This window comes from Tachysurus vachellii, chromosome 18 (assembly GCF_030014155.1).
Source record: "Tachysurus vachellii isolate PV-2020 chromosome 18, HZAU_Pvac_v1, whole genome shotgun sequence".
In the NCBI taxonomy this organism is placed as follows: domain Eukaryota; kingdom Metazoa; phylum Chordata; class Actinopteri; order Siluriformes; family Bagridae; genus Tachysurus; species Tachysurus vachellii.
The window spans coordinates 6,393,722-6,419,963 of NC_083477.1; the positions used below are offsets into that span (position 1 = coordinate 6,393,722).

The 26,242-nt window shown below is 40.1% G+C and overlaps 3 protein-coding genes across 4 annotated transcripts; all 3 read left to right on the forward strand.

Annotated features, from left to right (window-relative positions):
- The first annotated feature begins 3,466 nt into the window (after nt 1-3,466).
- On the forward strand, nt 3,467-6,560 carry atp6v0ca (ATPase H+ transporting V0 subunit ca). Its single transcript, XM_060892344.1, has 3 exons — nt 3,467-3,746; nt 4,801-4,984; nt 5,471-6,560. The coding sequence occupies exons 1-3, from the start codon at nt 3,674-3,676 to the stop codon at nt 5,673-5,675; spliced, it is 462 nt and encodes a 153-aa protein (XP_060748327.1). The 5' UTR covers nt 3,467-3,673; the 3' UTR covers nt 5,676-6,560.
- Nucleotides 6,561-10,499: 3,939 nt separating this feature from the next.
- On the forward strand, nt 10,500-20,643 carry spsb3a (splA/ryanodine receptor domain and SOCS box containing 3a). 2 transcript variants are annotated; one of them, XM_060892336.1, is made up of 7 exons: nt 10,500-10,660; nt 12,403-12,535; nt 14,624-14,801; nt 15,004-15,191; nt 15,714-15,816; nt 16,205-16,330; nt 17,685-20,643. In XM_060892336.1, exons 2-7 carry the CDS (start codon nt 12,410-12,412, stop codon nt 18,038-18,040), a joined length of 1,077 nt encoding a protein of 358 aa, XP_060748319.1. In that variant the 5' UTR covers nt 10,500-10,660; nt 12,403-12,409; the 3' UTR covers nt 18,041-20,643. The 2 variants fall into 2 exon arrangements, with proteins under 2 accessions (XP_060748319.1, XP_060748320.1); XM_060892337.1 differs by having other exon boundaries at nt 14,629-14,801.
- Nucleotides 20,644-22,695: 2,052 nt separating this feature from the next.
- Nucleotides 22,696-26,081, forward strand: mrps34 (mitochondrial ribosomal protein S34). The gene is made up of 4 exons (XM_060892299.1): nt 22,696-22,789; nt 24,371-24,693; nt 24,802-24,844; nt 25,512-26,081. Exons 1-4 carry the CDS (start codon nt 22,729-22,731, stop codon nt 25,808-25,810), a joined length of 726 nt encoding a protein of 241 aa, XP_060748282.1. The 5' UTR covers nt 22,696-22,728; the 3' UTR covers nt 25,811-26,081.
- The last annotated feature ends 161 nt before the right edge of the window (nt 26,082-26,242 follow it).

Genomic DNA, 26,242 nt, shown 5'->3' on the forward strand with positions numbered 1-26,242 from the left:
CAACCACCCGGGCTGAAGCTCGCTTGGCCCTCCGGTACCTATCAGCTGCCTCCGGAGTCCCCCGAGCCAACCAGGCTCGATAGGACTCCTTCTTCAGTTTGATGGTATTCCTTACTTCCGGGGTCCACCACCGTTTTCGGGGATTGCCGCCACGACAGGCACCGGAGACCTTACGACCACAGCTCCGAGCGGCTGCGTCGACAATGGAGGTGGAGAACATGGTCCACTCGGACTCAACGTCTCCAACCTCCCTCGGGATCTGGTTGAAGCTCTGCCGGAGGTGGGAGTTGAAGTTCTCTCTGACTGGAGACTCTGTCAAATGTTCCCAGCAGACCCTCACAGTACGTTTGGGTCTGCCAAGTCTGTCCAACTTCCTCCCCCGCCATCGGATCCAACTCACCACCAGGTGGTGATCAGTTGACAGCTCCGCCCCTCTCTTCACCCGAGTGTCCAAGACATACGGCCGGAGGTCAGATGAAACAACCACAAAGTCGATCATCAACCTCCGACCTAGGGTGTCCTGGTGCCATGTGTACCGATGGACACCCTTATGCTTGAACATGGTGTTCGTTATGGACAAACTGTGACTAGCACAGAAGTCCAATAACAGAACACCACTCGGGTTCAGGTCGGGGGGGCCGTTCCTCCCAATCACGCCCCTCCAGGTGTCACTGTCGCTGCCCACATGAGCGTTGAAGTCCCCCAGTAGAACGATGGAGTCCCCGGTTGGAGCACTTTCCAGCACCCCTTCCAGAGACGTCAAAAAGGTCGGGTACTCTACACTGCCATTTGGCCCGTAAGCACAAATAACAGTGAGAGACCTATCCCCAACCCGCAGGCGCAGGGAAACGACCCTCTCGTTCACCGGGGTGAACTCCAACACATGGTTGCTGAGCTGGGGGGCTATGAGCAAGCCCACACCAGCCCGCCGCCTCTCACCGCGGGCAACTCCAGAGTAGTAGAGAGTCCAGCCTCTCTCAAGGAGTTGGGTTCCAGAGCCCAAGCTGTGCGTGGAGGCAAGCCCAACTATCTCTAGTCGGTATCTCTCAACCTCCCGCACCAGCTCAGGCTCCTTTCCCCCCAGCGAGGTGACATTCCATGTCCCTAGAGCCAGATTCCGTGTCCGGGGATTGGGTCGCCGAGGCCCCCGCCTTCGACTGCCACCGAATCCACATTGCACCAGCCCCTTACGGTCCCTCCTGCAGGTGGTGGGCCCACAGGAGATCGGCCCCACGTTGCTCCTTCGGGCTGAGCTCGGCCGGGCCCCGTGGGGTAAGACCCGGCCACCAGGTGCTCGCATGCGAGCCCCAACCCCGGGCCTGGCTCCAGAGTGGGGCCCCGGTTGCGCCATACCGGGCGACGTCACGGACCTTGTTATTAAATCACTCATAAGGGATATTTGAACCGCTCTTGGTCTGGCCTGTCACCCAGGACCTGTTTGCCTTGGGAGACCCTACCAGGGGCAGAAAGCCCCAGACAACATAGCTCCTAGGATCATTCAGGCACGCAAACCCCTCCACCACAATAAGGTGGCGGTTCAAGGAGGGGAGATCTGAATGCATTCCTGATAATGTCTGGGCATGATCCTGATGAGATGAAAAAAGTGAGTTCCTGGAGAGTCTGTGGTCCTACTTGATGACTTCAGATGCTCTGATACATACTGTCCAGAGATTCCCAATTCAACTCAGGTCTGATGAGGTTGATCAGGTTAGTATCTGAGTTTTTCCCAGGGTTTTCCAGTTTCTTCCACAAATCATGCTGGTAGGTGGATTAACTTGGTGTCAGTGTGTGTGCTCACGGTACCCTTAAGTGTAAAGTTCCCAGGATAGGCTTAGCATCTGATAAAACCCTGACCAGAAAAAAGCTGTTATGACTTAATAAATTATGTACAATTTTTGTGAGATTATATGACAAATATATAACAATGACATGAAATTACAATGAATTTCTTTTTGTTGAAAATATAATGCTAGTTGAAATGACAAAAAAAATCTTCCATGATATGTAAAAGAAATTGAACTGCAAATAAGACATTAAAACCTTACAAACATACAGCTGTTTGCAAACTCCATTCAGTTCAGCATTTGGCCCAAGACTTGACCTTGATTGCATTAATGAAATAACCTCTATTGCACAATTCTGTAATATTCACTTTCCTGCAACATCTGTTCCTTAGCTTTACACATATGGCTTATAAATGTAAATGAATACTGTCAAGTCATAATGTTGTGTTACATTTACAGAGACTATAACTCATAATAGCTCTGCAATCAGATGAGGACTGTCTGACTATGAAATGTATGTCTTTTTCTATGCAACAAAATTTCATTTATGTCTGTAAAATAAACTTATCTAACACTTGTATCAATCAAATTTCCTTTTGTGCTCTGTCTTTTGCTTTACACTACAATGGCATTTCTACACTCAAGTACGAAAATATCTTTACAATTTTGAGAGATTGTAGAGTTTAAAATCGTGTGTGTGTGTGTGTGTGGTTGCATGAGACCCATACAATATAGTGTGTGTTTGTGTGTGTGTGTGTGGTTACATGAGACCCATACAATATAGTGTGTGTTTGTGTGTGTGGTTACATGAGACCCATACAATATAGTGCGTGTTTGTGTGTGTGTGTGTGTGTGTGTGTGTGTGTGTGTGTGTGTGTGTGTGTGTGTGTGTGTGATTACATGAGACCCATACAATATAGTGTGTCTGTGTGTGTGAGAGAGAGAGGAGGGGTTACTTCCCCCTTTCTAAAGTCTGAAGTTCCATGTGAAGTCATGAGACTAAGCACATGACCAGTGCTCACAACTCACTTCCTATACAAACTGTCATATGTGACATTAAATCATGGCCTAATTTTAATGTTATTTTATTTCAAGGTCCTTTTTATATATATATATATATATATATATATATATATATATATATATATATATATATATATATATATAGTAACATGGTTCAAATGTAGCAATTGCCCAGTGCATAATATTGATGCTTGGGCTGGAGAAATCTTCCACCTTTCATGTTTTCAGGTTGACAAGGCAATATAGAGATGGTGTGTGTTTGTGAATGCCATCAATATGGCATAACATTCAGTAATGTTATTCATTGTAAACAGTGGTGTTTTATACAGACCTGAAACTCTCATGTAGGCCTAAAAATGAAAAACGCAACGTTCTGCGCTCTCGCTCTCTCTCATCTGTTCACACATCTCAGACAAGTCTGCAATGGGTCATACTAAAATATCTAAAAAACGGGGGGATACATAAAACGTTCAGAAATCCTTAAGATTTCCAAACAAGTTTAAAATCTTATACTTCTACTTATAGTTTAAGGTGAGGGGGAAAAATATTCGTAACACGTCCCAAGATTAATCATTACAAAAGCTTGGAAAATACGTTGCGCGTTTATCGGACCTCCCCTAAAAAAAGCGGAAATGGTTCGTGCGCTCATGGTTGGTCATGTGACCGCTTCTGGATCGCCATTTTCTTCCTCCTCTCCACCGGCGATCTGCTGTTCTTTGGTGATTCGTGACTCTGCTCTTAGACTCTACGGATCTTCTGAGCCTTTGACATTCTTAGGGTCACTCCTGAAAGCTTTAACGCTTTAGACTGAGGGCATTTCGGCTCGTTTTCTTTTCTCTGCTGCTAGTTTGTTTGTGTCCTGAAGGATGTCCTCCGACAATCCCGAGTATTCCCCCTTCTTTGCAGTGATGGGCGCCTCAGCAGCGATGGTCTTCAGCGGTAAGACACCACGGCGTTTCACCTTCACACATCACGTTTAAATTCACGCTTTTTTATTTTCATCTTAAATCGAATTTAAGCTTAAATATCACTCGTTAGGTGAAGGAGCGCTGATGCGGCTCGTTATTAGGGGGGGAAGGGAACCGAACTGACGGTTTACATCACGTTACGTGACGTTCGTTTGACGTAGATGCCTTTAAATTATTTATTTAGGTCGGTCAAAATAGTAAAAAAATAAAAAATAATCCTCCTAGCCACCTGAAACGAGCGTGTTTATCCGAGTAAACGTACACCGTCTGTACCTGTGTCCCTGACAGACGGCTGTTAGCTTCGTTAGCTTCTCTGTGGCGTTTTGCACGAGGACATTTTATTTTATTGCACCGAAGCCGCAGTGAACCTCAGTTTGGTTCCTCAGCTGGTTGTTTTCAAGCCTCTTCCTTTTAGTGTGTCGGTATTTTATTTGTTTATAACCTGTCATTATATAATTCAAGCGTAATATTTAGTATTACAAGTACATGTTATCGGTTCTGACTAAATAACAACAGAGATCCTGTGTTTTTGAATTGTTTGTTGTTTTTTCTCCTCCCCAGACTACAGAGATTTGATTGATTTCGTTGCATCACGTTTTTGTCTTGGTTTTTGTCAATGACTAATTTAACGCCTGTATTGCGCTTCCTCTACCGGGAGGAAGTACCTAGTTTTGACACGTGACTGCTGGTGCAAAAGATGCCCACTGCCTCATACTTCCTCCTGACCTTGATTTCTTGTACCTTTTTTAATGCAGCTCTATAGAATAGATTTTAAAAAATAATAATAATAAAGTGCAGGGATGGATATTTTACATCTGGGTGTTACATCTACAATGATTATTTTTGGGTCGACTGGTCTTAGTTCTGATTCAGCAAGAAAACTCCCTCACACACACTTATTTTAAGTCATGTATGTACAATGCAAGCAATAAACCCTGTTTCTGCCTCGTCGTCTGATTACAAGATTAGTTGCCTCACTAATATGAAATGAAATTTTTTTTTTTCCCCCCATTCACTGTCTTTAGCGCTCGGTGCTGCTTACGGCACAGCCAAGAGCGGCACAGGCATCGCTGCTATGTCGGTGATGAGGCCGGAGCTCATCATGAAGTCCATCATTCCCGTGGTCATGGCAGGTATCATTGCCATCTACGGCTTGGTGGTGGCTGTACTCATTGCTAACAACATTACAGACAATCTCCCTCTCTTCAGGTAAGTCGTTCGCACGAATGCGTGCTCATTTTCTGTCCTTTTTTATATGCGTATTATTGAGATTGATCATTAGAACCTCACAACCATGTAAGTCCATATAACCATAACAGTTATTTAGTACTGAATATGGGTGCGATGAGAACATGACTAGGATGCACATCTTATTTTTGTTTTGAACTGAGTGAAAGTCAAGCTAAAAGACAGAAATTAATTGGCAGGTTTAGCAATTTGGCTTAATTTCCTGTGAGAATGAATTCATTTTAATTGGATTTAATCTCAATGTTATCTTCAGATCTCAATGTAACAGGACATAATTGTTAATGCCCAAGTTGCTGGATGTAATGTGACATTTTTTTCAAGTTGTAAAATGGCATAAAAATGTCATGACACATTATTCTGTTATTGGTGGGACACTGCTAGGAATGTTGTACCTCTTGATTGAAGTGAGCAATTAAACAGTTAAATCATATTTCTATCTATATGCAGGAGTTTTCTTTACCTGGGTGCTGGGCTGAGTGTGGGTCTGAGTGGCCTTGCTGCTGGCTTTGCCATCGGGATCGTAGGAGATGCAGGAGTTCGAGGCACGGCCCAGCAGCCTCGTCTGTTCGTTGGCATGATCCTTATCCTGATCTTTGCTGAGGTTCTGGGGCTTTATGGGCTTATTGTTGCCCTTATCCTCTCCACCAAGTAAACAGCATTAATAATAATAATTTATAAATATAGTGATACAAATACCCACCCACTACACACACAAACACACACAAATACCAACTCTTAACATCCACTTAATGAAACGACAATTAATTACACCACATGAACAGAAGAGAGGGGAGTGTGTTTGTGTGTATGTAAGTGTGTGTGCGTGTGTTTGTGCTTGGTGGGCAATTAAATGTATGAGAGAGCTCTCCTCTCTGTGTGTATTATAGTAGCCTGACGTGCGTCTCCTTGTAAATGCGCTGTGTAGCTTGTGAATTTGTCCTGTTGGTGTTTAGACTGCTGCCCCTAACTTTACTGCTACACTTGTTTGTCTGCATTTTTATTTTCCCCTCTTGTATGACGAACAAATCATCTTATTTTTTTTTCTATTTTGGGACCATTTGCTGATTAATACTAAGATAAGGACTTAATTGTAAAAAAGAAAAAAGAAAAAGTGCATTTTTCACTGATTATTTATGAAGATTTTGAAATGTTCATGAAACTGTTTAATTGAAAGTCTTTATTGAAATCCCAGTGATCTCTATATATAAATACATGTATCAGAAATATATATATCTGTATAGGTAGGTGAATTGCACTGTGGGTAATTTGTGCTTGGAGTTCCTCTGGATGTAATCATCGGTTACCATGCAAATTTTGTTGTCTGTATCAAAGTTATTGGTGTGGAAATTTACAGAGCGTGCCATCTGTGAGTGTATGCACGCATATGTTTGTGTGAATGTGTATGTTTTAATTCTAAGGTGACATTCTTTGAACAATGTGTAGCGTTATACCTGTAGCTACTACTGTTTCTGGTTGCATTGATGGGCGCACACCAGCCCAGCCCGTCCTGTTTCCAAATAAAACTTCCTCAACTTCCCTCTCTGTCTGGTTTTGGTTTGCATTCACTACTTGCACATCTTCATGCATGTGTTACGGTATTTTTTCAGTTATTACTTGAACACAAAAAGTATTTTGGTGCAGTGGAATGTGAGGAGGTGTTATCAATCTTATGGTTAATACTGCTGAATCTACCACACACAGCTTTACATTTTAACATTATTCATGCTGTGCCAAACGCTGGATGAGACGCATAGCACATATAGTACATCGATTACCATATGTCAGAGTTTCTGTGCTTCTCCACTGAACTATTACACTATACGGCACCCCCATTATTACAATAGCTTTTTATCGAGTTTGTAATCCAGGCTTAATGACTTACGTTCTCCCCTTACTTTTCCAGTTCCACAGTATATAATTTAGTCAAAGGTGTGGTCTACACAAGTGAAAGAGAAAGCGATAAACAAGAAGCTATCTTAGATGTTGTGGAACTGGAGCTGGCAGAACAGTTTCAATCTCCAGCTTTTACAAAATATTTGGCCAAAGGTTTGTGGACATCTGGCCATCACACCCGCATGTGGTTTGACAATACCACTTCCCTAACACTGGAACATAGTGGCCCAAATATGTTCCTGCATGATTATGCACAAAGCAAGCTCTATGAAGTCATGGTTTGCTAAGTTAAAGTGGAAAAAACTTGAGTGCTTTGCACAGAGCCATGACCTAAACCCCAATGAACACCTTTGGTATAAACTGGAACACTGACTCCCCCAAGACTCCTCAGCCAACATCAGTGCCTGACAGCCACGATAATATATCAAGTGGAAAGACTAAACCTGGAATGGGATGTTCACGTGTGTGTTTATTTTTCCGTTATCCACAAACATTTAACTGTGTTGTGTAGATTCTCTAACACTCCACCAGAAGAATGGACATCATTTTTTCCAGAAGATATTCTCACAGCTTCTGTTCTGATAGTGGAGGAGAGCTCTGTTTAACACATCATTCCAAAACTTCCTTATAGGTGGTCAAAAGGGTAAAAAAAATTTTAATGGAAAACTATAGAATGGCATAAAGTGGACAGTAAAACATTTACAATAAATAAATTAACCCACAGTTGCTGTTTTATTCAAATGTATTTCTGTATAACAAACAGTATTAAATAATGGTGCTATGCTACCACTGTGGACCAAAATCATGGAAAATGTAACTGTTGGATTGAGGGGGCACCAAATGTAAGCTTTTCTCACAGAGTCCAGAACCTCTAGCTTATGAGATGCAGCAGGTAAATCTGAAGCATTTATAGCATTTGGCATCCATCCAGAGAAACTTACATGTATCTATCAGTTGAGGGTTAGTGCAGCTTGGCTGTGTTAGGATTTAAGCTCATGACCTTGCAAGCAATAATCCAACATCTTAATCAGAGTTACCACTGATATTCAAGGAATACTTCTGTAAACCAGAGACCTCAAAGAAAATGTGCCCTAAACCAAGATTACCAACTCTGGTCCTGGAGCTCCCCACACTAACTTTAACTCAGAAGGTGCTATTAATTAGCTGATTAGATGGATAAGATATGTGAAAGCAAAGCAAACAAAACAACGAGTGTAACATGGGTGGACCAGGATTGGGATCCTGTGCCTTAGACACTGTTATGCAATGTTACTGAAATGTAATATTACTTATGATGAAATCAAATATTATTCAGCCTATTATTGCCTATGTTTTTACACATTTCAAGCTATATATTTTCTTAATTTCTTGGCAGATAAGTTTGCTTTCTTTCTTGAAATAAAATCTTAAAATTAGAAAGCGATACAATGAGATTATTTCAATCTTGAAATTGGTGAAATTGTCTAGAAATATGTACATTTGATAGCATTTGATTTATTCATTTTAATCTTAGCAGAGGAGATACTGGACAAAAGAATATTCAAGGTGTAATTTTGTTCTAATGTGCCAACATTGGATAAATACTAAATCTTAGTGCCAGAGTATAGCACGTATTTTCAGTATACAGTGCTGTACAAAAGTATTCATAACCACTGAACTTATCCACATTTTGACATGTTACAACCACAAAGAATAATGTATTTTATTGGTGTCCAAATTTTTTTTCAAAACGTTATGTGTGGTGGAAACCTAAAACTGCACATCATCCTGAACACACCATCCCCACCGTGAAACATGGTGGTGGCAGCATCATGTTGTGGGATGCTTTTCTTTAGCAGTAACAGGGAAGCTGGTCAGAGTTGATTTGAAGATGGATGGAGCCAAATACAGGTCAATCTTAGATGAAAACCTTTTAGAGTCTGCAAAAAACTTGAGACTGGGATGGAGGTTCACCTTCCAGCAAGACAATGACCCTAAACATACAGCCAGCGCTACAATGGAGTGGTTTAGATAAAAGCATATTCATGTGTTAGAATGACCCAGTGAAAAGTCCAGACCTAAATCCAATTGAGGATCTGTGGCAAGACTTGAAAATCGGACGCTCGCCATCCGATCTCACTTTTTGAGCTATTTTGCAAAGAAGAATGGGCAAAAATTTCACTCTCTAGATGTGCAAAGCTGGTAGAGACATACCCCAAAAGGCTTGCAGCTGTAATTGCAGCGAAAGGTGGTTCTACAAAGTATTGACTCAATGGGGCTGAACACAAATGCATGCCACACTTTTCAGATATTTTTTTTATTTGTAAAAAAAAACATTTTGACACCATTAATCATTTTCCTTCCACTTCACAATTATGTGCCACTTTGTGTTGGTCTATCACATAAAATCCTAATAAAATAGTTTAGTTTGTGGTTGTAACATGTCAAAATGTGAAAAGGTTCAGTGGGTATGAATACTTTTGCAAGGCACTGTAATTCATGTGGCAGATCAATATAGATTTACCTGAATTTTACCTGAAGATAAATTAAGTGCAACCACAAACCTGCCTAGAGCACATGTAGGTTCTAAACAAGTCAAACAAGATCATGTATCAGGCATTATTCTCCTCTTACAGGGTGGGGCATATCTCTTTACATTTGAGCTCCCATTCTTGAGGAGACAAGATTCTCCTAGATTTTCATGATGTCCTGGTATGTGAAATTAACGGTTTTGCCATCTTATGAGCACCAAGACCAAGATTAGAATTAGATAAACATATATGGACAAAAGTGTGTGGACAACTGACCATAACACTCATAGATTCATATCCAATTCCAGATTTAACTGTAAAATAAAACGTCAGTGCAGCATGACATATATTTTTAGCATTTACATTTTCATTTACATATATTCCCCACAGAGCCATAGAGGATCAATAGTAGACCCTTACTTAGTATCAAACCACAGATACAGATCAGTGCGACATTAAAATGAATTAAAGTGAAGTAAAATGAATTAAAATGATTAAAATGAATCGTATTAAAACCTATCCAATAAAAGAAGAGGCTGGAAAGGATTTCTGAAAGGATTATTGCTGTTCCCCTGCCCACCCTTCACGACCTGTATATATCCAGAGTGAGGAAAATGGCTCATAAAATCACTGTAGATCCCTCACATCCGTGTCATCCACTTTTTGAACCTTTACCAGCTACAGAGCCCCAAACACCAGCACAACCAGGCACAAGAACAGTTAATCTACTTCATGAACAGTTCATAGTTCCCTCCATCACCCAATAACAATGTGCAGGAACCTTATATTTATTTGTTATCACCTCCATCCTAGTACTCTATCCCTGCATCTAATGCTATTCTACTCTAATTTATTCTATAATCTATAGCACAACTGTGCATACAATTTATTTATTTTTCGATTTATTTTGTCTATTTGTGTTTACATATGTGTTGTTGTAGTCTCTGTGTATTGGAAGTGACAGATATGTTATATATGTATATATTAATATATTATAGCAATAAAGCTCCTTCTGATTCTAAGTCCCGCCCCAATCCCCTGATTGGACGTCAGTCATTGGCGGAAAATGGGCGGAACTCGGTGCCGTATTGTTTACGTCTGCGTGCTCAAAGTAGGTCATAAGAGCGACACAGCTAGTAAGATATTTCTCGTAAAATTGAATCATTCTTAATCGCACGGAGTTGTAACGATAACGAAAAAAACAGCAGGATTCCCGCGGGCATCTGCAAAGCTGGTAAATAACCCTGATAGCGCTGTGTGCTGCTACACAGACCGCAGACTGCTAGCATGTGCTAACCTTTGCTAAATGAATTAGCCGTTATCTCCTAACCGTTTTCTCCACCAACTGGATATAAACACACGTACTTATGGTTCTTGCACAACGTGTCGCTGACTGTTTTTTTTTATCTTAATTCTAAAAATAATACTCATTAATAAATAAACGAGGAAAAATTGGACGAGCTTTAGCTTAGCTAGCTAGCGTCAGGCTAGCTAGCTAATCAGGCCAACGAAGAAGAAGAGCTTTAATGCTGCTTTTTCTGTTTTAAACCTTTTTTAAGGATTATAACTGATCAGTGATTTAATACATGTAGATTATGAAGTATTAAGAGACTGACTGATGATTCGAGATGACACGTTTTTTGAATGGCCGGTTTTTCAGGTCCCTGTTTTAACCTGGTTTGCTTTTGCAGATCGGATTGTATTGTATGGCAGAAGTGTGCTCGGTATCGGTAACTCTTTTTAGAGATAAATAGATAAACCACGATTAAAAAGTCGCCCGGTGACGTAATGGACTCCTTTACATACTGCTAGGTTTTATCATGCATATCAAATTACATTAGGAGACACAGAGATTGAAGATTTCCCCCCCCAAAGACCCTTGGAATGGCAGATGAAGTTATTTCAGAATATGATTTATTTTATTTTTTTTTACATATTACGTTTATCAGAATAAATGCATTATCATTTAGTTCTTATAGAAAGTTGTCGTCTTTGGTCACGGCACCACAAACCTTTGTGTATTTTTAAGATACTATACTTTCTATCGAGAATGCAGACAAAAAGTAGTTGTGAAGGAGACATTGGGGAAAAATGATTACAGAAGGAATAATTTGGTTTTATTACTCCCTCTCTCTCTCACACACACACACACACACACATATACACACACACACACACACACACATATACAAAACCAAGATATGAGGTTATACAAGAAGGAAGTGCAAGGCTTGGACAAACAGTGGTGATCAGTGATTGGTTTTTGGGAGCACTGTCTTGTGAAAGAAAAGCTCGATCAGGTTTTACACACTGCCGGTGAGTCGAGTGAACCAGCTCACTCGACTCGTATAACCAGAAGTGAGCTGGACACCTGTATTGGGTTGTAGACAATCATTAACATTTGATCTAAATGTGTTGCTAGGCTCTTTTTTCATCTAAAGTCAGTAAAGGTGTCCAAAAGGTTGCCAATTCTGACGACAAAGTTGATGACCATGGTTTCAATCCTGCTGCTAACAAGGTCTTTTTTATAAAGGTTTATATTTTAAAATTTTAACCTAACAGAGATTGTTTTAGAGATTTTAAATTTCATGTTCTGTTCATTACAATGTTACAAGGCCCAATGTTATCTCCTGTTCAGCCATGCAACAATGTAAATGTAAGATTTAGGCACAGAAGGTAAACCTAAGTAAAACCCAGCTTGGCCGTGATTTTGGCCACAATTTGGTCGTTTGAAACAAATTTTGATAACCTGTTAAGATCTCTAGAATCCTAGGGTAAAATCTGTAGTCTTTCATCGCTGGTTTGACATGGTCACAGACAGGCGTTTAATGAAAACCATTTTTTTTTCTCTAAGTTGGTTTAAGTCTGGATAATTGAACTGTGGGTCAAATATTAGTAGAAGCATGTGAGCAGGTAGCTAATGATTCAGGATGATTTTTAATGATTTTTGATGGCCTTCACTTGATTTGGACACAGGTGTGGCATGTCCAGGCGCAGCCGAAACAGTCGAGTGTGGCGCAGTGTGTGGAGCGGAATTCGGCGGGATGCTGATGCAAAGACGTTGGTGCTGCCCTCGGAGAGCGATGAATGGGGTTGTGACCGCCTACAGGTCAGTGTATGCGGCAGAGCTGGCTACGATAAGCTGAACGTTGTCAAAAGCTAGCAGGGGCAGGTAAACTGAAACAGATTTAGATGTGATTGACGCTTATTAATTAAACAGGAAATCAGGAGTGCAAAAGCTATGCAGCATTATTTTAGAATCTTACAGAGGTTTTGGAAATAATGGTGCATAGTGTCTAAGAAGGCTAATTTCATGTTTAGCATCATGCTGAAATCCTCATGCTAATAGGTATATTGGCACAATTATGTTTAAAGAAGATTTAAATTGTCACACGTGATGTACTGTAGCTAACAAGATGGTGCCGCGGATGGCAGCCTCAGTGCTTAGCTCCTCAGTGTTTGCTCTGTTTTTGTTAGTTTTTCCTGTTCTGTGTCAGGAAAATTCGATCAGTTTCACCAGGGATGAACTGCTGAACATTCGGCAGTACACACCACAAGATCTTTTACCAGTTTTTGATCATTCAGACGTTTCGCTGAATATTGTAGTTGGCGGAGTAGCTGCGCTGTGTAAGCGCTTCAGGACGCGCAGACGGGGGAAGCGCGCTGGCGCGCTCGTGAAGCTCGGAGAGCGCGGTTTAAGAACACCACTGCCTAGCATCCGTCTGGTGAATCTCCGCTCTCTATCTAACGTTTCACCAACCTGTCTGAAAACCTGTGCTGATCAACTGGTCCCCATCTTCACACGGATTTTCAACAGATCACTGGAGCTGTGTGAAGTCCTCACATGCTTCAAAAGCTCCACTATCATCCCCGCCCCAAAACCCAAAATTACCGGACTTAATGACTACAGACCTGTGGCTCTAACGTCTGTGGTCATGAAATCATTTGAAAGACTGGTTTTGGCTTATCTGAAGGACATCACTGGACCCTCTGCAGTTTGCCTACAGAGCAAACAGATGCAGATGATTGTCAATAAGGGACTGCATTATGTTCTGCAGCATCTGGACAGACCAGGGACTTATGTGAGGATCCTGTTTGTGGACTTCAGCTCTGCCTTTAATACCATCATCCCATCACTCCTTCAGCCCAAATTAACCCAGCTCTCTGTGCCCTCCTCTGTCTGTCAGTGGATCACCAGATTTCTGACACAGACAGCAGCTAGTGCGACTGGGAAAACTCAAATCCAGCACCAGCAGCCGCACCATCAGCACTGGCGCCCCTCAGGGTTGTGTCCTCTCCCCACTGCTCTTCTCCCTGTACACAAAGGACTGCACCTGCCTACAGATTGGAGGTTGAACGGCTGGCTGTCTGGTGCAGTCTCAACAACCTGGAGCTGAACACGCTCAAGACAGTGGAGATGATCGTGGACTTCAGGAGAAACCCACCTGCTCTCCCCCCACTCACCATCATGGACAGCATTGTTACAGCAGTGGAGTCATTCAGATTCCTGGGAACCACAATCTCCCAGGACCTGAAGTGGGACATTCACATAGACTCCATTGTGAAAAAGGCTCAGCAGAGGTTGTACATCCTTCGCCAGCTGAGGAAGTTCAACCTGCCACAGGATCTGCTGAAACAGTTCTACACTGCCATAATTGACTCCATCCTCCACACCTCAATTACTGTTTGGTTCAGCTCAGCTACCAAATCTGTCCTCAGAAGACTACAGAAGACTCCAGGTAGTCCGGACTGCTGAGCGAACCACTGGCACAACATTCCCCACTCTCCAAGACCTGTACTTCTCCAGAGTGAGCAAAAGGGCAAAGACAATCACTCTGGACCCTTCACATCCAGCACACTCCCTCTTTGAACTGTTGCCATCTGGTTGACGCTACAGAGCCCTGAGCACCAGAACGACCAGACACAGGAACAGTTTCTTCCCTCAGGCAATCCATCTGATGAACACTTAACATACGCGGAACACACAACACTATTCTCACACACTATTTACTTAAAACACACACTGTTTATATTTATATTGCACATTTCACACTTGTACATTAGTACATACAAATTGTATATATTGTATGTCATTCTATTACACTGTGGAGCTTCTGTCACTAAAACAGTTTCCTTGCATGTTAAAACAGACCTGGCAATAAAGCGCTTTCTGATTCTGATTCTGATTTATGTTTAGTACAGTGACTCAGATTCCGAGGCAGAGTATCCTGGCATTGTACCTTCAGTGCCAAGTGCTGTGCCAGTGACCGGGGAGTCGTACTGTGGCTGTGATTTGGAGATGGAATCGAGTTATGACCCACGTCTACGCAGTTACGCACGGCTGCGAGACTGCCACTGTGGTGAAGATGACCAGGGTATTTGCGCGCAGATTTATTTTCATTATGCTCCTTTCTCCCCTATTTATTTATTTATTTATTTATTTATTTATTTATTTATTTGATTTTCTACCTTCCCTTTGCTTAGCTGTTAAATAGCATTTATTTAAAAAAAAAACAAAAAAAAAAACAAAAGGAACTCTCTGAATGATTGAGCATTCTTTGTGTATTTGTGTGGTAGAGTTTGACTGGGTGTGGGACGAGGGCAGTCGGTCAGCAGCCACTCTGCTGAGCTGCGAGAACAGGAAGGTGAGCTTCCACTCAGAGTACAGCTGCGGCACGGCGGCTATCCGCGGCTCCAAGGAGCTCTCAGAGGGACAGCACTTCTGGGAGATCAAAATGACCTCTCCGGTCTACGGAACAGACATGGCGAGTTTAGTTTTGTGCTTGTGAATGTGCTTTATATAAATTATGATTTTGGCCCCTTGTAACAGCAGTACAGAAGACATCTTTGAGCTAAAGGTGAAGTCAGAGCAAAAGCAATAAAATCGTGTAGCAGAAAAGCCAAATCACAGAAGAGGAAAGGACACAGGATCTGAAAGCTCCTACTTTCACATTGCGACAGCTTTGTCTGGATGAATTTTGTCGTGTGAATTCATGAGTTTCAGTCATGTGAGTCAGTAGAAAACAAATGGTCAGGACTGCGGTAAAAAATTGTTGCTTCACACAAATCTCTTTTCCACCAATGTACATTAGAGCTTTTGTGGTAAAATATTTTTTTCCCTATCTGCCTGCTATGAGGTTTGGTTAACAATGCTACCTGTTTTATGTAAATATTTTTGATGTTTATGGCAAACACAGAACAGAATTTAGCTCCAGTTATTGGCCAATGTTTTTAAGTCAGTAATTCACCTGTGTAGTGGTAATAAATATTCTGTCCATTTTTTGTAGATGGTAGGAATTGGCACATCAGATGTCAATCTGGATAAATACCGGCATAAGTTCTGCAGTTTACTGGGAAAAGATGAAGACAGCTGGGGCTTGTCATATACAGGTAAATACAATACAATTATATAAATGCACTGCAAAAAAAAAGCCTTGGCCTTGGCTTTTTTCTTTATTTTTTCAAAATTACCACACAATTAAAAGAATTTGCAAATTACCAATACAAAAAAGTGTGTTGATCCAGACTTGCTTGTTTCATGTATATGGAGTTTAAACATTTACACATAGTCCTATTTGTCCTTGATGCCATGGATTAAAATGTGATTCCTGTTTATAATATGTAATCCTATTAATATAATATGCGAATCATAATGCTTGACAGCAATTATTTGACTTATGTCATTCTATGTACGTAAAGGCTTTCATGTAAACAACAAAGAAGTATTCTATTCTAAAGAAGTATACAGTAATCTGTAACTAATTGTGTTGGTCTCTAGGATTGTTACATCATAACGGTGACAAAGTGAGCTTCTCCTCACGGTTTGGTCAGGGATCTATCATAGGTGTTCACTTGGACACCTGGCATGGAACGCTCACCTTCTTTAAAAACCGCAAATGCATCGGTAAGAGGCACTTTACATGTCACTAATAATGTTAACATCATGACATTGGGCTGCAGTTGGGTTGGCCACAGAAAAGCTATTAGAAGTAGGTGCAAGAAAGACAGAAATGGAGGGGAGATCCAGCCTGTCTTTTTTCCCCTGTTTTCTGTTTTTATGTGGCTCTGTCAAATTCCCTTTTTAAACTCATCATGTTTGTTGCCGTTACTATACAGTACAGTGACTAGCTTAAAAGTGCAATTTGTAAAATATAAATGTGCTCCTAGACCTGTATTTTCTTAAGCAGGAAAAGTTTTGAAACAGTTATCTATGCTTTTATCTCAACTCGACTCGACTACTGTAATTCTTTGTACTCTGGTTTACCTCTCTCTTCCATCTCTCGTCTTCAAATGGTCCAAAATGCGGCAGCCCGTCTACTCACAGGTAGCCGTAAACGAGACCATATTACACCAATCTTACATTCTTTGCACTGGCTGCCACAGTCCGATACCGTATAGACTCCAAGATTCTGTTATTCGTTTACAAAGCTCTCAATAATCTGATTTGATTATGTACAATCCTTCGAGATCACTTAGATCTTAAATGGTTATCTTTTGCTGGTACCACGATCTTGTCTGCAACGAAGGGGAGACCGAGTTTTCACAGTAGCGGGCCCTAAGCTGTGGAATAGCTTGCCACCGCCAGTCAGAACAGCTTTTACCTTTGCTGAATTTAAATCCATGTTAAAAACACACCTCGTTTCCTGTGCTTTTAATTGTTGGTCATTTGTACGTTTTCTTTTATATTTGTTTTTCTTTTAACTCTACAGCACTTTGGTCAGCTCAGGCTGATTTTAAATGTGCTTTATAAATAAAATTGAATTGATTAACTATATAATGTTAAAAAAAAATACTGTAGAGAATTTATGGTTTTGTGATTTTGACCTTGTTTGTTTATTCATTTCAAGCTTGAAATTATTCATTTATCGTAGTTCGGTATTAAAGTCAAGTCAAGACTCTTATTTTTAATTTATTTTTAAGTTTTAAAAAATATATTCAGATATTTTAGGCTTTTAAAATGAAGCTTTTTTTTAATGGCCCAGAAGTTAGCTTACTTTAAACACAACAGAAGGTGATGACCGGTTTATTATAAAAGAAAGGATTGTGAAATTTGATTCTTTATTTATTTACAGCAAGTGGTGGGCACAAAGAAAAGCTTTTTTTTAATGAAATGGGTAATGAATGTTTATTATATCTGCAAACTTGTTGAATGCTACATATTACAATTCAAAGGAAACAGAATGAAATAAGGATGAGTTTAATCTTATATATGCCTTATGTCTGTTTTATGCCATTTTCATGTGTTTGCACACGTATAGGTGTAGCTGCTACAGAGCTGCAGAACAAGCGTGTATATCCCATGGCATGTTCCACAGCTGCCAAAAGCAGCATGAAGGTGATCCGCTCTGTTTCCGCCCCCACCTCACTCCAGTACCTCTGCTGCTGGCGCCTGCGTACGCTCCTCCCCTCAGGAGCCGACGCCCTCAGAGTGTTGCCCCTCCCACCAGGACTAAGGCACCTACTACATTCCAAACTTGGCTGGGTGCTAAGCTTAGACCACTCGCACACAAACTCGAACACGCACACACCGGTCGGGCCGTCTTCAGGCAGCGAATCAGACGGCTGCGCTTCTGACCCCGAGGCCTGCCAGAGGAAACGCTGCCGCTGGACCTGAGGCAAACACACACACTCACATGCACATACATACACTCTTACATTTAAACCGTTGTCGGGTTGTTTCAGTTTCAGACTCCTACAGTAACCTGAGAGTAACCTTTAAAAAAATGTCTTTAAGATGTTAATGTATCTGATTTATTAAGTCTCTCCAGATTAAGGATACTACTTTGATTTTAATCTTAGCAGGACTGTTCTAATCACATTTAATTTTGTACAGAACATGTAAAAGATACACGCACATGCAGTCTGATGCAACATGACTAACCAGTCAGGTGTATTTCTGTTTTATAGCATCGTGCTGAATGTTTCAGCTCTGTCCCTGCTGTCTCTTATCAGGGTTTCAGAACAAAAAAAATAGTCACACTTTTCCACCCTACATGAGCTCTTTATATAAAATCTCAGTATTCTCTTTACCTATAACCTTCAGCACTGTGCCATTGTCTACCTGTACTTCAATATAGCTTATATCCAAACAAGTAGAATGAGTAAAATGGATGCCCAGATGGATAGTTGGGTTTAGTTATCAGTTATAAATTGATGTTCCATTTAAACATGTCATTCGCTATCCAAGTCTGCAAAAGCGACGATCAGTTTGGCAGCAGGTTTCATCAGCATAGCACTGATGTGCTGAATCTAGTACTGTATGATGCATTTAATTATTTCTTAAAATTGCAATATTTGAGATAATTGGAAGGATTGTGTTAATGTATGTTACACAGCTATGTCACAATATAATGGTATGTAAGGTGTCTTTAAAGCAACAGAGGTGCCAACGTCTACCGTTTGGCTGAGATAAGTCAATGCGTCATCTGTTCAATCCAGATCTGGTTTGATATTAAAAAGACAAAATGTTTTCTGAGATTGCCCACTGGACTATGAATTTATAGAAAACAGCATTGTATTTGTTTTTTAGTTAGTCTATTTTTTTTAGACCTATATGCTGAGTTTTATGTGTATCTTTTTAGTTCATTAGTTTTTACCTGAAAGAAGGGATAAGTAGATGACGACATCGAAGGTATGGCATTGACCAGGTCGATTAAATTTGTTGAGCCCACCATATCGACATGGTCACTGCCATTTCTGGAAAATATCTCTACACTGATTTTTTTTTTTTCTTACTGTTGAAAAGTAAAAGTGGGTGGAAGCTGAATATTCAGGATCTTAATGATCGTTTTGCAGAAATAAAATTTCACAACGGATACGAATGGAATGGACGATACACGAACTGCACTTTGATTCTGCTTGCGACAGCAATTTATGACATGTGAAAGCTATGCGTTTTGCTTTCCCAGAAAATGCAGTCTTCAGACCAAACAAACAAAACACAAAAAAAAAGCCGTATGCTGTTATTTTGTTTTGCATCAAATTTATCATGTCAAAGTTCACACCTGTGAATTTACAAACATTTCTGCTGGATTAGTCCATAATAGAATACAAGTAGGCATGCTATTGTCTCTGCGTGGTAAAAGAGCAGTGTAGAAGGTGCAGTTTACCATTTATCCTGTTAGCATAGAGCCGTCTCATTCACCAGCATACGCTAGGGTTTTGTTTTGTTTTTTTGTTAAGAACATAGTCTTTATCGCTACTTCTAGGATCTTCTTGATAAGATTGTTGGTTCCTCTGTCAAAGACCTTGTACTGTATATTCCATCTTTATTTCTATCATAATATTGACTTTTCTGCTGTCCTTTGAGATGCCATTTTGTATTAATCCATATTTAAGATCAGCTTTTAAAACTTTAATTTTTTTTATCATTTTACTTTGTGTACCTTTGCCATGTCAGTCAACTAGTGTATTAACATCTGATGGACATGGCCTTTTTCTGACAACTATAGTCATATTGGTCCAGTGTTACAAATCTTGGCTGAGCTGTTTGTCTATGGCATAGAACTGTTGTGCAACAGTGGCTGACTGTGAAATGTGCACAAACGTATGATCTGCAGCCATCAAATGTCTGCATGAACCTATGATTTGAACACATTTTGGTCTTAACACAGCATTTGTGGTGCTCTGTGCCGTCTTTATCACCTCTCTGGCTTCTCACTTGGGCCTGTTCTAAACTGATGCAAAGCAAAAACACTTAATGCCAGAATTAAATGATAGAATACACCCACAATATAAACCAACAAATGTGAAGTTAATGTTTGTTTTGCAACAAGAGGTTGGATCTTCTTTAAGCTCAGCTAGAGAAGCTGATGTTCTCAATTCATATGCTGTCTGAACTAAGTACCAACCCTTGTTCTTATAACCATACATTTTTACATCTCTCTATGAGGGCTGTATTTATCAAGAATGGAGGTTTGTGTGTATAGGTTTTGTAATTTGCTGTAAAATATAATCAAAGTCTTTGTTATGCATTCAAGCACTTTCTCCTTTCATTGTATGCAGATATAAATGCATATTGATTCTTTATGCTCTGCTCTGTACATATTGTATGTATTAGCTTATTCTCTTTTTTCTGTCTCCCTTTACTATATGTCAGGCATGGGCTTTAAATGATGTATGATTTAAGGAGTTGAATGAAAATCATGTATACAGAGGGGGGGAAAAGGCTGGGTATGTAGTTTGTTTTTTAAGCATAATAAATGATTCAAAACCGGTTGTGTGTGCCCTACTTTATTATTTTATTCCTTCATGCTCTTGATTTTTATTTATTTTTTTACCACTTCCTGTCCATTTGCGGAAAGAAATTGGCATAGACCCGCTGCTGATCAAGCGATTATTCCATACCATTATTCTGTAACGGATTATACCATTATACCGTCTATAACAGTAGAGACACACAAGCACTGCTGGAGCCTTAACTGCTGAGCTCTGAATGCATCATGTGTGTGAACACTAGTGCAATTTGTAATACACCTTAAAGCCACTTATGGGATGAGACAAAAATCTGACCAAGTGTAGGGCTGATAATCAATAAATAAACTTTCATGTAAAAATATCTAAATATAAAATCTCTGCTAAGCCTGATGTATATCTGCTACACTCTACCATGCTGGGTGTCCAGAGTTTGGTCCTATAAATTACAATATTGGCATAAACTACAAATAAATATAAATTACATTTATATGACAAATGACATATTTATTGATATAAATAAACAATATTTATTATTATTATTATACTTGTTATTATTATTGTTGTTATTATTATTATTATTACAGCTCATCCTATTGAAACTGTGTCTGTTCCCCAAGTAGTGAGATCAAAAAGTAAATGCATGAGAAGTTGTCAAAATAATCTTACCATAATTAGACCAGAAAAATGCCAAAGAAACAAACAAAAACAGTTCCTAAAGTTCGGGTTTCTGAATATTAGATCACTTGCACCCAAAGCATTTATTGTAAATGAAATCATCTCAGAAAATAGCCTTACTGCACTCTGCCTTACTGAAGCTTGGATTAAACCAAATGATTACATCAGTCTAAATGAGTCTCTTTCTACCCATCCCGAGGCATCCAGAAATTGTACCAGCTCAGATCGTCGTCTCTGCTATAAGTTGGACTCTGCTATACTATAGAGGAGATGTGAAATCCATGTGATCTTTTGCATGAATACAACATTTGTCAGACAGTATATTTATAATCACACCCTCCAGTGCAGGGGGTCAAACTCATTTTTACCGAGGGCCACATCAGCATAATGGTTGCCTTCAAAGGGCCAGATGTAACTTTGAGGCAGTATAAATACAGCTAAATACAACTAAATGTAATGTAAAATAAATGCAACTACTCCTTAATGTTAAATAACTCTGGATTTTGATTATTCAGCTTACAAATATTACATAAATATTTGCATAAATGTAAAAAGAAATGTTTGCTTTTGAAATCCTTTTAATTTGTCAGCTTATGAAACACACATTACTCCATCAATCAACGATCAAACTATCCAAGTAAATAAAGATAAATAACAAGTTATGACAGTAACTTTGCTTTAAATGCCGACGTAGATTTAACACAAAAGACATATCGGATATTCGCCTTCCCATCTTCCTTGAAACAGCCTTCCATCTGCATCACTTTTTCTCTTCCTGGACATTGTTTGTATTTCTTAATTCGGAAAATGTCACTAATGTGGAAACACTGCAACCTAGTGGTGGGATGCCGTCACTTCACGGATCACATGATCGGCATGCATTATGGGAAATGTAGTTTATAGTCAATGAACCCTTTTTACTTATTTATTATAAAATAATCGGACCTTTCCAGCTCCCAGGCCTTGAGTTTGACACATATGCTCCAGTGTCACCCAGATGAGGATGAGGTTCCCCTTTGAGACTGATTCCTCTCAAGGTTTCTTCCTTTACCCTCTAAGGGAGTTTTTCCTCCCCACAGTCACCTGAGTCACCTCAGACTTGCTCATTGGGGATAAATACAAACACATTTAAATATATCTAATATTAATCTTGAATTTTGTATTCTATTAATCTTTATATCATTCTTTATATTAACCATTTGTTTTATGTTTATGTTCTGTAAAGCTGCTTTGAGACAATGTCCATTGTAAAAAGAGCTATACAAATAAACTTGAATTAAATTATTATTATTATTATTATTATTATTATTATTATTATTATTATTATTATTATTATTATTATTATTATTATTAACTCGGGAGTTTTACCTCAACAGCTAGGAACTTTTGGAACCTTACCCCTGTTTCCGAACGAAATGTTTACTCTGCTGCATGTGTACCGGAAGTTACGTTTGTGGAGGTCAAGTCAAATCGCTGAAGTCGAATAAATCAGGTAAGAGAAAAAACTTGTTATTCTTTTCATGCTTATTATCACGTGTGTTGTTTATTTTTTCTATCATTACGATGTTTGAGTGTATATTGTTTGTTTGATGTAGGACTAGACCACTTGTTCTACACCTACACGTGATGCCTCTGTGTTCTGTAGCAATAAAGCAGGGAGATAAAGAGGAAAATAAATTCAACACATTGTGATCTTTTATAAACATTAGTGTCAGTGTGCAGGCAAACTGGGAAGGTGAATAAGTCACTGTATCGATAACCGTTCATTCTTTAATTCTGCTGTTACAGACATAAATAAAATCTAATATCAAGTCAAGTCAAGAAGCTTTTATGGTCATTTCAACCATATATAGCTGTTACAGTACACAGTGACATGAGACAACGTTTCTCCATGTTCGTGGTGCTACATAAAACAAAGACAGGGCTATAAGGACTTAGTAAGTTAGTCCTAGATACATAAAGTGCATCTGTGTAACCTGGTGCAAACAGTGCAGGACAAGACAGAAAGACAGTGCAGGCAAAAGACAGAAAGACAGTGCAGGACAGGACGAAAGACAGTGCAGGACAGGACGAAAGACAGTGCAGGACAAGACAGAAAGACAGTGCAGGTCAAAAGACAGAAAGACAGTGCAGGCAAAAGACAGAAAGACAGTGCAGGCAAAAGACAGAAAGACAGTGCAGGCAAAAGACAGAAAGACAGTGCAGGACAGGACGAAAGACAGTGCAGGACAAGACAGAAAGACAGTGCAGGTCAAAAGACAGAAAGACAGTGCAGGCAAAAGACAGTGCAGGACAAGACAGAAAGACAGTGCAGGACAAGACAGAAAGACAGTGCAGGACAAGACAGAAAGACAGTGCAGGACAGGACGAAAGACAGTGCAGGACAAAAGACAGTGCAGGACAAGACAGAAAGACAGTGCAGGACAAGACAGAAAGACAGTGCAGGACAGGACGAAAGACAGTGCAGGACAAAAGACAGTGCAGGACAAGACAGAAAGACAGTGCAGGACAGGACGAAAGACAGTGCAGGAAAAGTAGACAGTGCAAACAAAAAATACAAGACATTACACAAAAGACAATACATAAAGGACAATAAACAGAAAGTGTAAATACTGTATGTTCAGCAATATTGCGAGTTAGTTTAACAATGTTTAACCAATAGTTTAACCAATAACCATTGGTTTAATAATGAAGTGGTCAAGACAGCAATAAATTAAGAAATCAGGTCTCATTGATAGTATAATAAGAATGATGTGGAACAACATGATGATGAAACCTTCTCAGTAACCTTTTCTGATTCTGATTTTCAAATGCTTATATCAAGTAGATCTACTGCCCCAAGACAATTTGCCCTAAGTTGCTGTTAACAGTTAGTAATCTGATGTAAATTGCAAAGAATTAAAGCCTTATAATTATGTATTTTTGTCTTTGAAAGACGGTGCAGCTCACCCCTTCTAACTAATTTGTACAGTCCAGCCTGTGATTGAACTGTCATACTATTAATTTGGTATGTCCCATAAGTGAGCTCTGCCAGTCTAACTTGTACACTGACATGTTATTTGTACACTTTTAGTCATAATGGTGAAAAAGAAGCGCTTAAGACTGATTGCTGAGATGGCCCGAAAGATCCGGGCTTATCGAGAGCTGAAAAATCAGCCACGGGATTCGCAGCGCTATGCCCTGGACTACGAAACCATGACACGGCCACTCACTGGAAAGAGGCTGCCAGTGCTGGCCTGGCACGATGTGCGGAGGGAGACTCCACTCTTCAGGCTCCTGGCTGGCATGCGCTTGTTTGGCTTGGGACGGCTCTTTACACGGAAGTCGTGGCTGGAGGAGCACACAGAACCCTGCTATTGGAAGATAACTAAAGTGAAAGTAGACTACACAGCAGAGGTTTGTCTATCTCTAAGTTTATAGAGTCTGGCTATTTAACAAGAGGTCAGAAATATAAAGCATTTTTAGAATCGGGAACTTATTGATTCATTTGTTTTGTTCCTGTAGAATATGGACCATGGGAAAGCGTGGGGCATTCTGACATTTAAAGGTGAGTGTAAAATTAAAAAAAAGGTTTAAAAAAAAAAAAAAAGCCACCAGTAATAACGTTCAAAAATATCAAATCACTAAAGATTTGTCGGGGGCACGGTGGCTTAGTGGTTAGCACATTCGCCTCACACCTCCAGGGTTGGGGGTTCGATTCCCGCCTCCACCTTGTGTGTGTGGAGTTTGCATGTTCTCCCCGTGCCTCGGGGGTTTCCTCCGGGTACTCCGGTTTCCTCCCCCGGTCCAAAGACATGCATGGTAGGTTGATTGGCATCTCTGGAAAATTGTCCGTAGTGTGTGATTGCGTGAGTGAATGAGAGTGTGTGTGTGCCCTGCGATGGGTTGGCACTCCGTCCAGGGTGTATCCTGCCTTGATGCCCGATGACGCCTGAGATAGGCACAGGCTCCCGTGACCCGAGGTAGTTCGGATAAGCGGTAGAAAATGAATGAATGAATGAATGAAAAAGATTTGTCATGGTAACATCACCTTGTTATGTTAACCATACCATAAAAATATTTGATGTTGTACTTATTTAATTATTGGATATGAATTAATTAGATAATTACTGAATCTTTGAAATTCCATTTATCAATATGTACAAAGATTCACATTTGGTTTGAGCTCATAAACGTTATATGTAAATGATAGATATACTGCATTTGCATTCCAGGTAAAGAAGAAGCCTCTGAGAAGGAGATAGATAAGGTCATGTACCATGACTGGCGTTTGATACCCAAACATGAAGAAGAGGTCTTTACACGATTCGAACCTGCCCCCGAACCCCCAATCCGTCATGTGCGCTATCCACCACTCCTGCGTGCTATGATGTTAGCACAGCAAGCCAAGGAGCTTGGCGTTGGTGCCAACACCCTACCTGAACCCAGCCTACCTCTTAAACGAGACGTTCTGCTCAGCAAAGAGTACTTCCGCATCCAGGAACAGCAGAAACGGGAGGGAACACCGGTTTAAGCCGAAATAAATAGAAAAAGGACAAACTTTTTGAGTAACTTTAATTCATTCCTATTTCATTCTTTTCAGTTGGTGTTTATCTCAAGGTGATCAAGGTGAATCTCAAGTAGATTCTTAGTAATTTAGGACAAGCTTTTCCTTCCCAAATGCTAACGTTAATCTTTAGACACGATGAAGCATGGCGTGTCATGAACATGCCATCTATTATAACATATGGTAAGGAAATGTTTGGGAAATAAAAATGTCTGTCCATTTTGTGTGGAGATGAGAATTGTCCAAGACTTGGAGACTTCCTTGGAGTCAGGCCACTGAATGATTTTGTGATGAATCTGTCTATGTGATCAATTACTGTACAGGCTCTGATAACTGAATTTGCATTATTTATAGATATAAACGAGATACTAATGAGAAAATTGTAGAATTAAATATTTC